At 45.9% G+C, this 17277-nt stretch overlaps 1 protein-coding gene across 1 annotated transcript in view; it reads right to left on the reverse strand.

Annotated features, from left to right (window-relative positions):
- ACSS1 (acyl-CoA synthetase short chain family member 1) overlaps nt 1-17277 on the reverse strand; it is a 42804-nt gene that overhangs the window by 13684 nt on the left and 11843 nt on the right. Inside the window, exons 3-9 of the mRNA XM_068940837.1 lie at nt 13433-13632; nt 11779-11954; nt 8134-8286; nt 6212-6359; nt 5773-5910; nt 5098-5190; nt 437-549 (exon numbers count right to left, since the gene is read on the reverse strand). Coding sequence (XP_068796938.1) covers nt 437-549; nt 5098-5190; nt 5773-5910; nt 6212-6359; nt 8134-8286; nt 11779-11954; nt 13433-13632 — 1021 coding nt within the window. The remainder of the gene's footprint in view (nt 1-436; nt 550-5097; nt 5191-5772; nt 5911-6211; nt 6360-8133; nt 8287-11778; nt 11955-13432; nt 13633-17277) is intronic.

Here is a 17277-nt window from a genome sequence, read left to right on the forward strand (position 1 = left end):
CCCACAGACATCCACAGCTGCAGGGACTTATGCCTAACATTTCCCTTGGAAAACTCCATCAGCCTTGTTGGCTGCTCTAGCCTTGCCACGTCACGGGACATCACATCTACAGCTCCCTGGTTTCCAAGGAGCTGTGTGACTTCTGACTGCTCTCACAAATGGAAGCAGCAGCTATCAGAAGCAGTGAAAGAAGATAAAAGTGGGGCCTAAAATCTAAACACACCTCCACAGTTTTACAGGCAGCTTGCAACACCCAGTTGGCAGTCTCTCTGGGGATTTGAGATATGCAGGCATATATAAATTTCTCATCTGTTGTACCATTTTAATGGAGAAACAAACATCCTCCTAGACCCTTTTCCTCTACCAACAGATAGGTGATTAAGACAGCAACATGCAGCAGCTTCTGTTCTGGGCACCAGGTAGAGGCCGAACTCACATTCTCATCCACGAGCACGGGCACAATCCCAAAGAAGGGTCTCATAGCCATAGCCGGAATGATCTCAGCTTTCTCCTCTGACGGCCGTGGGGCAATGCAGATGCCACCAGTTTCTGGAAGAGTAATGAAAAATAAAATGTCTGGTGCCCATCAGATGCTGGATGAAAGCAAGCACCAGCTTTAAAGAGGAAAGGGAAGTCCCTTGCAAGAAAAAGCTACTGGAAAGAAACTGTGCCACACCATTCAGCACAGCTATCTGAGAGCAGCACAGACTTGAGAAACTAAGAGCTCTCTGTGAAAAGGCTCCCGCATAGAAAAAAGCCTGGCAAGCCAGGCTGACCACCACCCAGGCCTATCCTGCCTACAAGACACATTTCAGCAGGTAAGGAGCAGGGAACTGCAGGCAGACTTTCGGTGAGTTTGACTGAAAGCTCTTCTTACTCCCTGCTTGGGTGGTGCCTCATTCAGTGCTGGCTGCACGGATCAGCTACCCTCTGTGCACCATGCTGACAAACCACAGAGCAGGGCTAAGCAGCTGTCTCAAGGGAAGCAGCTCCCCATGCCACAGAGCATCAAGACCACTGGCTTCCAGCTCAGCTCTTCAAGGGCTCGGAGAGGAACACTGCACAGGCTACAGCAGATGGCTTTGCACCAGGGGGGCTGTGGACCCTGCAGCAGCAGACACCATGTGGGTGTTCAACAGCCTTCCCGTGGTCTCGTTCATGGCAAATCAAACAGGCACAATGAAGAGCCCATTGATTCAGCCCACATGCTCTGTTCCCAAAATCTGTTCCTAAGTCACGCTCACAGATAAATCCATTCCTCCAGCTACCAACTGGCAATGAATACAGGGACCTCTAATGCATACTTACCCCCTTGTAGGTTCTTCTCAGGTCAGCAGGGCTGGGGGGGGGGGAGGGTGGTCCCTATCACCCCCATTTCCTATCCCCCTACCCCTATTCCTAGCACATCAAGGGGATTTATCTCCTTGGGCTGTTTTTACAGCACCCTGTGGGACAGTATGAAAAGCACTTCAGGAGTCTGAATTACTGTTATTACAGAGTATGAGAATAACCCATCCTTTACAGGCAGGCTGAGATTATCTTCTATTCAAAACTGAACCTTTTAATCATTCTTCGTCACTCTTGCTGCGATGTGCATTAAACCAGTTTCCAACCTTAATCAGATCTTTTCTATTCTAAAACGAATTCAGAGACACAGGAGAGAAACAAAAACACAGGAACATTAGGATTAAAAAATATATATCTCTATAAATAAAGATATGTTCTGCCACTGTTGAAGTGCATCGCTGCACTGGCTTTGCTGAGGTGGTGGAAACTGAAACCAGGAGCTGGAAGGGCTGAATTTGCCTCTCAGCTGCCCTGACGTGGCTGTGAGAAAGGGTCTCTGAGAAAACGTGCGTTTCAGACGTGCAGAAAACAGTTTCAGATGTGGCTTTCAGATCGCATGTAAAATACACGTTCCACTGATGGACAAGCATCTATATCACATGTTGCTATTCACTGTGAAAAGGTCATCTTGAATTTTTTCAGCCCAAACCCACTGTTCTGTGTTTGCACAGACAAAATGTGCGTCAGAGCAGGGAAACTGCTTAAAGTGATGGTTGTTCTTCCTAAGCAAGTACTCATTCTGAACACAGAAAGTACGCTATGCTTTGACAGGGGTTTTGTCACATCCTACACAACCCACAGCTGACTGCATATCAGCAAAGTCACATTCCAGAGGCAGCTACGTGGTGGCAGGGGTGCTTTAAAAACAATTTGAATATTAAGACCTATACAAACGTTGTGCGGATGCTGCTCAGCTGGCTTAAAAGTACCAATTTTAGCCACTGACAGATGACAGCCAGCAAGTCTTACAGTAGTAGGCTCTGTCCTGCCCTGCCAAAGACTGTCTCCTCAGAGGCAGAGCTGGCAGAAGGAAAGCTGTGCTTACCCTTTATTTGCTCCCACACTACCACCTTGGTGCAAATCCACCTCAAGTTTAAGCAAGGACAGCAGAGGCCGGGTAGGGCAGGTGATGCACCGAAACGGGTTCCCTTCTGTTGCAGGTAAGGTTGGAGTGTGAGCTTTCCACTACCGTTTTCTTAAACCACCACAGCTAGACTGGCTTGCCTGCCTTTGCCTACTTCAGGAGGGAATCCAGCAAAGCCGCACTGGCCCAGTTTAAAACACTGTAAGACAGGGTCCATGTAAGAACCCAACAACGAAATTTCCAGGGCCTATTCAGAGATGCCTCTCAAGAACAGCTCGTGTTCTTGATACATACTGTTGCTTGATACATACTACATACACACTGGTCTGCAAACAACAGCTGTATTTTTGTTATAAAAACAACAACAAAAGCAAAAGCACCTAGTGTCTCTTTTGCGTTGTGTAGAACTAGACTTGAAACTCAAACACAGCTTTGACCCTATTACTGTCAATCACAGAACAGATACTTGCTACCCAATATTTTAGCACTGAGAGTCACAGAAATTTTGTCTCTCTCGTCAGCACATACCACACCACTTAAATTGCTTTTCATAATCTCTGTCTCTCTCATCTGCTCATCCAGACTTTCAAATGGATTCTTAAATCATCATTTGCTGATCCTTATGCCTGCTGGGCTTTATTACCAGGCAACATGTTGCTGCTTTGGAGAACAACATACCGTAGAGGACACTGCCTACAACAGTACAATTAACATGCTGTACTGAAATTCTCTGAGAGAGGTGACACTGCAACACTATAAGCAGCATCCATCAAACTGTTTCTATGATCTCTTTCCAGGCTCTCTTTATGCCCAAATGGCATATATAATCTTTCCATGATTAATCTGGCTTCCTTTTTATTGGAAGCATCAGCTGTGGAGGAAGACTGATTCCACTTTCTAGTAAAATCAATTTCATAAATATTTATCTTTATATCATGCTTCCAGGAGCTGGTGACTGTTCGCCTGCAAATCTATGCCCAGTTCAAGGTAAACATCAAGCACTCTGCATTTACAGGCTGTCCAGTAAATGTTCTTCAATCTCTCCCCTAACAGTTGTTGCTCCCAAAAAACAGGAGAATTACAGTTTACTTTAAGATCTTAAAGGGAAAGGTCTTAGAGGGAAAATAAGTTTAGGAGACCTACCCCACTGCACACATCAGTAACTTCAGCTAAACCCAAAAATGTTGAGGGCAAAAGAGATCATGTCTCATCTCCATCACTGTACAGTAATCAACTGTTTTTCGACTGTCTTCTATCTCAGATCAGTGAGAGGAGGAAAGCATGCAGCTCATAGCCAGTCAGGTTTTCTTCTGTTCAGCACGTGCAAACCCAGATGGCTTAAGGGATTACTAACTGAAGTAGGTAGTATGTAGAATTGCTGCCCTGAATTCTGAGGCTGTTTTATTTTAAATCTGAAAATAAAAAGTCTGCACATCTGATCTGGATTAAACGGGACTTGGCTCTGTGCCAGAAACTAGCTCCTCACACTGAGTGCTGGGACTGGCCACAGGGATCCTGAAGAGAGAGTCTGGTAGCAGGAGCGGACTGTGTGGCTCGGCACTTGACAAGGACATATTTCCATCCAGATTTTGGGAAAGAGCGTTCAAGACGCCTTTAGCAACTCTCGATATCAGGGCCCAGAACAGCGGACTTGCTGCTGATGTGGCTGGGAAGGGGCTCCTCCAAGGGTAGGGCCCCACTAGGCAGCACGGTGACCTCTCTCTCAGACGAGAGCGAGCAGCTTTGTCTGATAGCCAAGTGAGTACGGAGCCAGAGGTCTGCACTCTGAGCAAGTCCAATATGTTGCTGGCTGGGAGATGAGGAAGCAGGAACCAGCTGTGAGTGATTTTCCTGCTCCAGCTTGACAGGGATCTGAGACCATGGCCAGTTACTCCAGTCACTCTGCCAAGCAGGCTGTAAATGGAAATCTGGCCTTAACTGACACTAAGTTCACTGAACGCGCAGAACCAGGCCGAGCGTGTTGCCAAAACAGAGGTGTACTCCTCCTTTTTGCGCCATCAAAGGCCCAGGACCAAAGCAATATGCTAACTCCCCTTTCCTCCTGAGCAAGGGTGAGCCCCATCATCCCTGCTGGATAACAGCCCTTGACTCCATGTCCGCTTGATGCACAGACAACAAGCTTTAACTGATTCCTTTTCAGTCAGCATAGTTAAAATAGTACTTTTGACTATACAGCTCAATTTTCAATGCCACTCTGATCTTTCTCAGCGAAAGCAAACAAAGTACATGTAAGTACAATTTATAGCACTATGGTACTATAAAAGCCTTTTCATGATAAGACCATATCAAGGTGAGGCCAGTTGTAGAAATAAATTCCATGAGGTTTCCAGTTCAAGCTGCCTTCTCCCAGCTCTGCTGAGGAATTCCATTTCTGCCTTCTGTTTCTAGAACCGCTTGAGATTTTCCATCATTCAAAATATCAAAGAAGGTTTCCGGGGGGGGGGGGGGAAAAAACCCACAAACATTGCTGTTGCTATTATATGTTATTATAGTGCTGTTACATGCTGAAACTTCCCAGTGGTTTTCAAAATCTGATCAAAATACCAGAAGGGGTTTATTTTGGTAGACTCTTCAGGTCAAGTTGAAATGCCACCAGCAACAAGACCTCTCTGTCAACAGTCACACTCCCCGAGGATGCCCTTTACCTGTCTGCCACCACGTGTCGACAAGGGTGCAGCGCCCATCTCCCACCACATGGTAGAACCACTGCCAAGCTTCATTGTTGATGGGCTCTCCCACTAGATCCAAAACAAGAAAGGAAAGAGATGGAGACACAAGGGGTTGCAGGCTCTTCATTCTCCCTTGCTGTGCACAACGTGCTGATTGCACGATCTCTAATCAGAATGCTCACAGCATTTTTGCTGAGAAGTGCAAAGACTGCAGTGCACTCATGTAACTGAGAACTTGGCTTTTCCAGAAAGGTCAAAAGGCAAGCAAGAACTCTCACTGAAAGCAATTAATCAATGCAGATCATGTACGAGAACCTCCAGAATCCAAAATAATACAGGAAAACGCTGCGAGGGCCACCTAGACCGGTAAAGTTCAAAACGATGCCATTTACTAGTAGGTACATCTTTTTAGCCGAGAACACAATCCTGCAAAAAGCTAGGAAACGGACAATCACACTGAAGTACAATGGGACCAACTTCAGTTTGTTTCTCTTTCTGCTGAAACTATGTCTGGTTCCCCTTAGATGGGGAACTTGCTTTATCATCTATTTTCAACCATATTCCATCTGGTCAGCCGAGCTCCTCTGGAATCTCTATTCTCATCTGCTAGAACCCTCTGTCTTTTTCAGAGGAAGACGTCCTGCCTCTCACCTGATCCCAGGGTCTTTAGGGAAGATCTGTCATATTTCTTCACCCACTCATCTCCATACTTCAGCAGCAAGCGTATAGCCGTAGGTGCTCCATAAAATTGATTAATTTTCAACCTTTGTACCATTTCCCAGTAACGACCTGCAACATCCCAAACAGCCCATTTATTTGTCTAGCAGTGGAACACATACTGCTACAAATGCTCAATGCAAAGGTTAACAGCTAAAGCGAAAGCTGTGACTACTGTGAGTACAGAGCAGAATCAATGGCACCTATTTTTACCCTGGATGCACAGATGTTCCTGAACGTTACAGTCACATGTTCCAAAGAAACAGAGCTTACATCCCCTGAGTAGGCAGCTGACACTGGACAGGTTTCCCAGACTCCTTTTCCCATGTCATACTGCCATGCCTAGCAAAACCTTTGCTCACCATTCCCTCACCTGGGTCAGGGTACACTGGAGTGCTTTCAAACAGGACAGAGGTGGCTCCGTTGCAGAGTGGTCCATATACAACATAGCTGTGTCCCGTGATCCAGCCAATGTCAGCCACACAGCCGAAAACATCACCTTGCTGGTAGTCAAATACATACTGCAAAGATAAACGTAAGGCCAGCTGACTTCCTGTCAGCAGGCACAAAGAGCTCAAAGGCGAGGTGCTCGTTTGGATATGGCCATTTGGGAGCAAGAGAGCTTGCGGGGTGAGTGGAGCCAGGCACACAGGACACAACAGCACAGATAAAGGCCAGCCCAAGGTGAGGAAGCAAGTCAGAGGGAGCAGGGCTTCCAGTCTCCTGACCGCTTTTGCAAACATACTGGCAGCAGGGAGGCTGGTTGTACCAGAAGCTGCCAAGACAGGAGCCTACAACCAGAGCCCAAAGCTCTGGATACCTGAGGTTGCCCACACAGGGCAGGCCTCACTGGTGAGTTGACCCTGAACTGTAGGGGAGCTGCAGGCCTTGGAGGCTCAGACACGTCATGAATCCAAGCAGGTTTCCAATCAGAAAGCTGGAGAAACTGACATGTTCCTGTGAAACGTTTTCTGAGAAACGTTCTCAGCTGCTGCTCAGCTCCTCTATCACTCCTCCTCTGTATTCTTTTCCAGATGCTCCCCTGTCCCCGTTCATCAAATTGAAAGTAAAAATATTCAGGGACTCATTATCTCGTCTCAGTTAGGGAAAATGCCCCCCACTGTAAATCTAATTCTTCTACCAGATGGGGAAAAGGTCCTGACTCATAAGGCAGAATTATTTTTATGCATGAAATCAAAGAAAGCAGATCGGAACTCAAAAAAACCCATGAGCGTATGACATACCCTCTCCCCTAAAATCTAAGTTAGAATATCAAAGACTACAGAGGCAGGAAGGCCACACAGGTCAGCTGATTCCTCTATCTAAAAGAGGTAATTCTCAGCTTACCTTTGCAAATATCTCTCCCTGCCAGGCAAGAGTACCTCTAAAGGGAATGCAGCTGCATACAATGCCTCCCTCAGTGTCTGCACCAGAATGCAAGATTTTCCTTCTGGACTGAGAAACAAATAGACACCTTGGCAATTACACTATCATTTGGAAAAGCTGACATATAACAATACTCTCAATGCAGAGAAGTCTGAAACTTGCAGGGATCACGTTCAAATCTTCTAAAAATTCAACTGTGCCAGCCTAAAGAAATAAAATGTCTGAAGGAATTGCGTGTGATTATAAACAGGGCAATACCAACGTGGTCAGATGGAGATCCCTCACAACAATCCTGTCTGCATTTCAGTACTAGCTTTTAACATGCAGAGCACAGACCAGAAGTCTCAGGAAGCAGAGACGTGATCATTTTTTACAAGAGAAAGGAAGGTAAAGCGTTTAGCAAGCTCACAAAGAAAATCAGTACAAATGTACAACCACTAAGCACAATATAATTTTTAATCTTCAGAAAACAAGTGTTATGCAACATGGTTGTTTCTAAGAGTCCAGATCCTCTCTGCAATAAAAGTGAAAAGGCCAGCACCCCACTGCAAAACTAATACGCTCATATCCACATTACCAATGCCAGTGACGTTACCTACCTGGATTTCCTCAGCTGCATCACTTTATTGTCTTTGCAAATTTTGGCCTACAAGGCTAACACACTTTAAATGCAAAAGTAGCAGCACAGCACAGTTTGTTTCTATTCATACCCCTAGGCTCTGTTTTTATAGGATTATATTCTCCAGCAACAAATCCTGAAGATTAATTATATGTTCTCAGGCATTCTTCTGCCTTATTACACCCACTAAGCCACTTAGGCAGTGAACACAGAATACAGCAGTCGGAGTTTCTCCCATTAATACTGACAGAAGGTAAGTGAACCTTTTCCAGAGGCTATATCTGAATTACCTTGTGCGTGAGAGCAGCATACAGCAGGTATCCAGCCTGGGTGTGAACAATTCCTTTGGGTTTCCCAGTGCTGCCTGAAGTATACAGCATGAAGAGCATGTCTTCACTGTCCATACACTCTGGAGTGCACACAGAAGCTGCCTTGGCCATCTCCTACGGGAAAAAAAAAAATTGGTAACGGGAGGAAGACTTTGGCTGCCTGGAGTCGATCAATACTCCATCTGTAAGCACTTCAGCAGTGTCCGAGGAGAAAAACTACCACAGAACTACCCCTCTCACAAACGCGCATGGATGTATCATAGGTTACATACCTGTCGGGAACTTCCTGAGGACACATAACATCTAGTCCCTCCACCAATACCTCTGCCACGCTCAGAAGTCAAGGGGAAGGAGCCAGACAAAATAACACTTAGGAAAAAAAGGGTAGGCACTAGCTTACATTTCAAGCCCTTGCAAGCTGCTGTTAGAAAACCAAAGTGCAGCTGCAAACATGAGCCAACCTTGACAGTAGCAGCAAGGCTGACTGGATCCTGTTGCGGATCTTTCTTTTTCTTTTAAAACTGCACTGCTACAGTTAAACTGCGCGGTCACCTCCCTTCTCTGGCCCCAGCAGCGGCTGACTGTCCTGTCCCATTAGCCTCTGCGCTTTACTCTCCTGCCTTTGCTGTTCTCCCTATACTCCATCTTTTGACCAGGTGGCTAAGAAGCCAAACTTGAATTCTTCTCCTCAACCCTCGGGTCAGAGCCACTGGAAGAGCAGAGGTAATTTCCTGCTAGTTCAGAGCAAATTTTTGGCCCAGCTTTTGCTCAGTCCAGCAGCAGAAAGTGCTTTAAGAGAGATGTGTGGGGTCACTGCATCTTGCAGCAGTGGTGCTTCCAGAGGGCCAACATCCAAAAAACGCTCACAAAAGCAGTAAGTGCCGCAGTCGCAAAGAACTGAGAAAGGATGTTGCCTCTCATGAGCACTTAGACCCTGCATGAAAGTGCATGAGAACCAGCCCCCGGTCCTGCCTCGTATGCTTGATCCAGACAGAGCAGAAGGCGGAGGTAAGATGTGGCAAAGAACTGCACTGCGAAAAACAACAGACCTAGCGATTTCAAGGAAAATCTTCAGATCAAAACAGACAGTGAAACTTTGGACATCACTATCAGAATGCCTACCACGTGCTTGCTCGCCGCTGCTTCTGAGCCTTTTACTTACCCTCTACATCTGAACAACCTGGGGGTGGCAAAGTGATAATGGCATTTACATTTTCCATCAGTGAAGCAAAGTGCTAGAATTAAGATATGCTGTGAACTGGAAGTATAACTCTAGCGCTAAAAAGTTTCCCTGTATGACACTTGGACCTGGAGAAAGCCTTCCTTCCAGGGCAAGATGAACAGCACAAAGGCGCTCTGCTCCCGGTGGAAGAGCACCCTTTCTATAGCCTGTCTGCCCAGACTGTAAATTTTTCAGGAAGATGTTGAACATTTCTCTTAGCTGCATGAAAACACACAGTAATCACTGTGTGTTCCACAGGCTCAACATATGGCTGCAAAAAGGCACAGTTGGCTTGCTTCTCTCAAACCCCATACTGTCCCAGATGAATAATGCATCCTGCAAGGGTTATTAGGTGGCTCTTTGAAGAGATTTCTAGCTACTGCCTTTTTTAAAAGTATACACTGTGAACATTCTGTATCTACAACTGAACACTACTAACAGCAGGTCTAATTGCTTAAAAGTTTCTGACAAATGAAGCGTAATAGTACAAGAGCAGCTGGCAGGGTCAGATGAAATTCTTATCCTGTGAGTTACAGCACTCCTGCTCATCTCAGGTATTTACTGTGACCCTTTAACATTGCCAGTTCAGGCTGACTTACCAGTTTTTGATACTGACATCAAGTTCTCATGTGCTTCAGCACAACACAAGCTTAAATTTTACTGTAAGCTTTTGCACAGTAGTTGCAGTTCAGCTAAGAAAGGGGATATGTGAGCGAATTAGAAAAAGTCAGCTAGCCAGTACAACATCACTGTCATTTTCCACCCTGCCCCACATTCTCATTGCTTCTCAGAAATTTGTATGAAGGACACAAAATTGCATACAGAGGGACAAACTGGAAGCCAGTGGTGAGTAGGGGATTGAAGAGATGGAACACGTAGGTCAAGACAGAAAGCACCCATGAGCTGGGAGGCAAGCACAACAGCTGGATGTTTCGGCTGTAAAGATCAGTGATGAAAGAGTTAATGGCACTAACAGTTGAATTCTTGTTACGTTTCAGAGTTAACTCTGCAATAGACAATGGTGTGAGCTCAGTTCTCTCAGAACAATAAATAGCCTCAGGCTGACTCCGGAAAAGAACTTACTGTGTGCTTAGCAGAGTAGGAAGGACTAAAACCTACCTTGTCCTGCTTAAGGTATCCTACTAATTGCCTGCCCTTCCTCCTATCTCATGTGACCAGCACAGGGACTCCCGAATAATTATCTTGTCTGCAGAGAGGTGATTTCCAGGAATTACTGTGATGGGTTCTTTCTGCTTATTGCTGCTGGCAAACTGATAAAACTACTTTCGCGTTAGGCTGCAGAGTCCCAGGCGTGACAGCTAAACACATTAAAATGACCACTGCTTTCTTCTCCAGGCAGTGTAGGCTGCAAATATTCCCAAGCCATCACTGTCCCCTCCACCATGGGGGAACCATTATACTGTCCTTTGACTGTATTAAGTCTCTCCTGGAACTTGACCATTTGGCAGTGACAGCATATATGGCAGCTCACAAACCGTAACAGCATGTCTGAACACAGTATAAAGTAATGGCAACAATATCAGTGCACTCCTGGTCTGAGGTAGCACTTCTTCCTTAAATCTCAGCTCTGTTTGCAAGACTACTAAAATGGAGCAACATAGCCCCTGCCCATCCTGGAATTAACCCGATGTAGACTAAGCTGCTTCAACTTACTGACCCAGCAGACCGTAAATAAAGGCAATGCATCTGAGGAGGAAAAGCCAGATACTATAAAGCATCTCCTTTTCATCTGCATCTCCAAAAGCCACAGATGGAGGGAAAGATGATCTGGCCAACACTTGGACCTACAGGAAGGAGTTAACCAGAGTGCCAATGGAAGTCTGCAGAGCTAGGTGACTGCAGAGAGGTACACATGCTGTCACTGTAACACAGCCATATCCATCAGCCCACTGGGATACTGTGGCAGCACAGGAAGAGCAGCCTGGTGCTCAGCACACACTGAAAACCTGCTACAGAAGCAGGGTAAAGACCAGTCATTGCTACCAGAAGCGAAGCTGGCAAGTCTTGGATGGCTACACTACCCAGCCAAGTTTGCAGTGCAGTAACTGCTTCATAGGCTTTTAACCCAGCACACGTGTAAAAGGAAAGTGCAGAGACCACCTGATCTTCCTTGGCTGCAGATTCTCAGTGTAGCCCACAGCAGACCAAAGACCAATGCCAAATATCAAGGTGTGCATGATCTACACATTCAGCTAGTCTCTCATGCGCTTGTTCTAAACAACCCTGCCTCAGTTCTTCCCAAGCTGTGCGAGCTGAGCCCTACAGTTCTCACAGTACCATGATCCTCTCCCCAAACACTATAAACACCACATATTTTGAGAAATGTCAGGGGAAACGGGCAAGGTTTACCAACATCAACGTACTTCTTCAAGAGGAACGTCGCAGTCACCCATCTGGACTTTGTTCTCTGTCCTCTGAGCCACAAAGACATGTTTGATGCTCGGACAGTTCTTTACAGCTTTATCCACAGTTGTCTTCAGCTCTATGATTCGGCCGCCCCTGACTCCCTGGTTGTAGGTGACGACTGCTTTGCATCCAGCTAAAAAAAAGAGGGAATTAGTGGACATACCAGCCTGTTTTCTGATGCACGCACCTTGCTTTCATTACACTGGGCAATAACGTATAGCACATCATGCATGATAAATACGCAGAACTTGCATCAATCGAAAATAGTCAGTGCCACTGGCAAAACCATTTTAAATCCTGGGAATTACAGAAATTAGAGGTGGCAGAGACCTCCAGAGGTTGTCCAGTCCATCCCTTCCACCCCCAGGCAGGGTCAGTTCCAGCTAAACCACTACTGACAGCTGTCAGTCCAATCTTCCTACAACACTCCAGCGTTAGCTATTCCAACGCTTCCCCACCAGTCTGCTCCAGTGTCTGACTACTATGAACATCAGAAAGTCTTTCACAACATCTAACATAAGCACTCCTCACTGCAATTTAAGTGCATCAGTTTCTGCCCTGTCAAAATCGACATGCAGAACCGTTTATTCCTAGCTGCATTTGTAATTGTGCGTATTGCTTCTCTAGGCTAACAGCTCATTTGCTGAAACCAGTAAAAGTCTTCCTACAACTTCAGCAGGCCTTGCTGAACAAGCATCTTCTTTACCTCCCTCTCATCCTCTCTTCGTGAGTGCATATAACTGTCCTTTCTGAACTTAACTGAACAGCACCAAACTCAGCACCCTCTTAGAGGCGCAGGGTTGTCTCATGTTCTGAGATGCCTGCAGCCTTCTAAACTCACAAGGACCTTGTGAGGAAACTTCCGGGAAGCCACAGCACATAACAGCGCTCTAGAGCTATGGCTGCAGAAAAGGGACTTTTTAGCCCATCATTTCCACACCAGTGGCCAGAAGCAAAAGAGAAACCAAAACATGCACTTGCTCTCTGTAGATTAACTCTACTAAAAAAAAGATTAAAACTGTTGTAAGATTCATTCTCTTGCACTAGCCCTACAAAAATGGATGCAACTGGTAAAGATGTGGGCCACTTGCTGTTTGTTTTGTTCCTCTGCTGTATTTTAGCACTACTTTTTATTTAATCACATTACAAGTGCTTTGGGTTAAAAAACAATTCTATACGTGGGTACAGTGGCTAGCAGAGTGGGGCCAGGCTACCAACACTTCACTGCTGTAGATATAGTATCAAAATATAGGCTGCAGAACTAGCATTGTGCATGAATATCAGAGAAACATTGCAACTATACTGCAAAAGAATAAATCGGGCTCCATTCCTAATCTCTTGTCTTCCCTCTAGCTTTACTGTTGTCTGGCAGGAACCCAGAGCAGACTGAACGTTAAGCAATTCATAAAGTATTTTAAGGCGAGAGGATACTGTGCCTGCCACTAAGGAAAAGGCTCTTCACAGTACTTTTCGTAAGTACTGAACTGTCCAACCAGCTGGGAATGTATCTTTTCTTTTCCATCAAGAAAACGTGGAATTTGGATAATGATACAACTTGGAGGGTGCTGAGCACTGTCTGAAGGGGTTTGTTCCCCAGTTGCGTCTACTTACAGTCCATGATTCTCGCAGCTAAGGACTCTGCGCTGAATCCAGCGAAGACCACAGTGTGAACGGCACCAATCCTGGCGCAAGCCAGCATGGCTGCCACAGACAAGGGAGACACAGACATATAGATTGCAACCTTGTCCCCTTTCTGTATCCCATATTTCTTCAGGGTGTTGGCGAGACGGCAAGTCATGTCCAGAAGTTCCCTGCAGCACAGAAGCAACGTTGTCATGTGACCGCACAACCTGTTTCACGTGGGGGAGCAAAAAAGGATGAACTCGGACCGAGTGAGGCATCGTGACTGCCTCTGGACGTTGTTGCCTCAGCAGCATAAGGCGCGCAGACTTTTGTGTCTTAAAGGACAGCGGGCCTACTCAGAGCATAAGAACGCTCCTGTCCTTGGGGAAGGAAGGAGGGGGGACAGAGAGCCACGCTAGCTGCAGAAGGACGAACAGGGGAGAGGAGCAGCCACTGCCCATGGGATGAACCTCTCATTCCCTCGCTCTGCAGGGCTGTGGCATGGGTAGAGCAGCCAGCGAGCTCGTGGCTGCCCTGCTGTCTCCGGAAGTTCGCGTCCACTCGTTTGACCTACGAGCTTATGAGGCTCAGTCAGAAGTTACTGGGAACACTTGTGAGACAAACATAAATGGAAGCCGTCATCAGAAAATGGCCAGTGCTGTTTCCTTTATGTCAGGCAACTGCTGGAAGTACTTCACGGCTAGTAGTTTTAAATTACAAGGGTAAGCAAAGTATTTGCATACATAGGGAAGAAAAGCCCTGAGACACTTGTGTGAATCATATGTTTACAAGATTCTCATCAACAGCTGGATCATGCACAGTTTGAATTCGTCAGTTTGGCCTTCCCTCTGTCATGCAACTAAGTGGTACAGTCCAGCAGAACTTAAGATACTGCTGCCACAAGAATAAAACCACAAGTACTTCCTCACAAAAAGAAACCAGAGAACACTTGAGAACAGGAACAAAGGTTCAATTCACAGTGGTAAACACTGTGACGTGCTGACTTAACAGCAGAAACGTTCCTCTAAGGAACAAAAATGCACTTCGTGGACAGGGACTCGTATGTGTATGTTTTCTGATGCCTGCACCAAGGACAACATGACTGCAGCCATGCCCGGGACGAAGATGCTGTCATATCTCCTGAACTGAACAACTCTGTGTTGGCAGCGGAAGGACCCCGAGAAGAAGACGGATAAGTCCAGGATGCAGCGTCAGGTGAGGAGTGGTCTCATAGCAAGGAAAGAGCTGATTCTCACCGAAGGCAGCAGAGCCTTCCACTTACTGATGCCAACTATCAGCTCAGACAAGAAGAGTCTCCGAGTCCTCTAGGAAAAAAAACTGTCATCTGGGTTCAGGAGCTCACTGAGTAGTGGGGCCTAGAGGAGAGAAATATCTTCTATTCCCTAGCACAGCCATCTTCAATCTGTGACCTGCGGATGCTTGGGGGTCTGCAAACTACTCCAGCGCAAAAACTAAGAAAAACAAACGCATTTTGGGGGTCTGCATATCAAAATAAGCTGTAAAGCACAAATCTACCAGTGTATCCTTATCTCCAGGGACTGGCCACAGCTCTGAAAAACAAAAAACCACCAACTTTTCATCTAGTGGCTAGGCCAAAAATAAAACGTTTCTGGTCAAACAAAACTTGTTTTGCTTGCTTTTTTTCAAGCGTGCGTTGGTTTAGAAAAAGAAAGCCCAAGTGTTCCACTTTGGAAATATCAGAACAAAACCGTGGGCTGAGAGTAACTTCACATCTAACTGGTTGAGGATAAAACCCCATCTGCACTGTGAGAGCAATGAAGCAACACAGACTCTCTTATAAAGAAAGATACAGTGATGACTCGAGGGATACTATCTCCCTTCCATTTTTTGAAGATAAGGAAAATCAGCCTCAAATCCCAGCCACACCGCTCTGTGTTATCTATTTTAAGAGTACTTCTGTAGCATTAACTAAATAGATCATTCTTGATGCACAGTAACTTAAGAGAGGTGGCCAGACATGCTCAGTGCCAAGGTTCACATGGCCCAGTGCCCAGTTTCTGGCAGTAGCCAGTAATAACTGCCATAATAGAGAGATTGCAACCTTGCAGGAGGTAGATATCGAGTGTCTTTCCCCTGCACTGAATTTCAGTCTTATCTCATGTAATTAGAGGTCAGCTTAAGCTCTAAAGCACAACATTTAATACCTCTTTCCAAGTGTTTCATAAACACAGTACTGCATATTCTTACTATCTACATAAATATGCAGTCTTTTAACCGTATTTTTGCTTACTTTTATGAAGTTCATTAACTGAACAACTCCCTACAATAATGAATTCCCACATTTGTTTTTGCTTCTTGTCCTAAAGGGTCGTATTCTCTTGTCCAGAATTCATTTGATGCTGCAAAAAGAAAAATCTCAGCCTGGATAAATATAAAAGAGAGAGAACAAAATCAAACTTTGCTGCTGCTCAACTGTAGAGAGCAGAAAGTGAATTAAGTCCCAGGTAGGCAGTTGTGAGAAAGCAAAATAAAAACTACTTATCTGCAAGGGAAAAACACGTGAATGCTTTTAAATCTGCAGTCACTTCTCTTGAACAGAAATGCCACGAGACCTCTGGCTAGTGTGTCCTTTCCGAACAACTCAGTGGTTCACTTGCTTAGTTAGGACTCAGTGATAGTGAGAGCAGAAGCCTCCATCAGTTTTTATGATTAACCCTGATTTAATACTTGCTTAATGAGAATGTGTGAGCATGCTGATAAACAATAAGGATTAGTTACATGTGCCCAAGTATTTGTCCCCAGATCTATTTGCTTTGCCTTCTCCCTTGTGCTCTGAAGGCCTTTCAGGCCTTCCCATCTGGGAAGGCCATGCTCTGCTCTGCTCCCTTGGAGGTGGAGCACAGGAGGGAACGGACACAAAGGTGACGGGGCCATAGGAAAGGTGAAGCCAAGATCTCTGTCAAAGAAATCCACAAATCCCTGAGCACCAGGCATGCATTCTGGCTCCCATTGCAGCAACACGCATTTCCTCTCCAGTTCCAGAAAGGGAGTTAGTAGAAATGCTGTGTCAGGAGTCCTATCCTTGACTCACTCACTTCTTTCCATACTGTTTGCTACCTAACAGACAGGTGATTAGTACACGCTAGCAGTTCAGCATTTCCAGGACTTCACCTAGATGCCTGTCTTCGGATGGCATAAGCATCCTGCAGGCATGCTGCCTCAGCCCGCAGGTTTGACCAAACACCTCACCATTACACAGAATTGGGTGAGACAGGCCCAACCTGCTCCTTGCTTGCTCCATAGAACTGCACCTTCCCCGTTCGCAACAGATGCTAAACCTGGCATTGCCATCGCTCCATCATGCAAGGTTAAAAGAGCAATGAGCAATTGGGATGGCCTGAAACCCTGTGCTGCCTGGCCCTTTGCCGAAAAGCTGTGGCAATACCATCTAACACAGGCAGCCTTTGCACAAGAAGGTATCTCCCTCCCACCCACACCCAAAAGCACGCTGCATCAGAACCAAGGCTCATCTACTGCAAACATACACCAAACACTGAACAGAGCTGGACGCCGTCCCCCTGGAGCCTGCAGGACAGTGATAACCAAAGCACCTTCATTTGGGTTCTGCCTGCGCTGAAGCACGGGGTACAAAGGAAGGTTAGAAGAAGCATTTTTAGAGTAAAAACCTCTACCCTGAAAGGCCTTAGCCTTTCCAGTAAAGGAGCGAGCTTGGCTGGCTAGAGGCTTGGAGCAGACATATACCGCTTCTTCAAACCACAAGAAGAGAGAGAAAGGCAAAATGCAAAGCAAGCCTCGAAGTCTTGCCACCTGCCTGCATTTGCAAACAATTT

Source organism: Struthio camelus, chromosome 3, assembly GCF_040807025.1.
Source record: "Struthio camelus isolate bStrCam1 chromosome 3, bStrCam1.hap1, whole genome shotgun sequence".
Classification (NCBI taxonomy): Eukaryota; Metazoa; Chordata; class Aves; order Struthioniformes; family Struthionidae; genus Struthio; species Struthio camelus.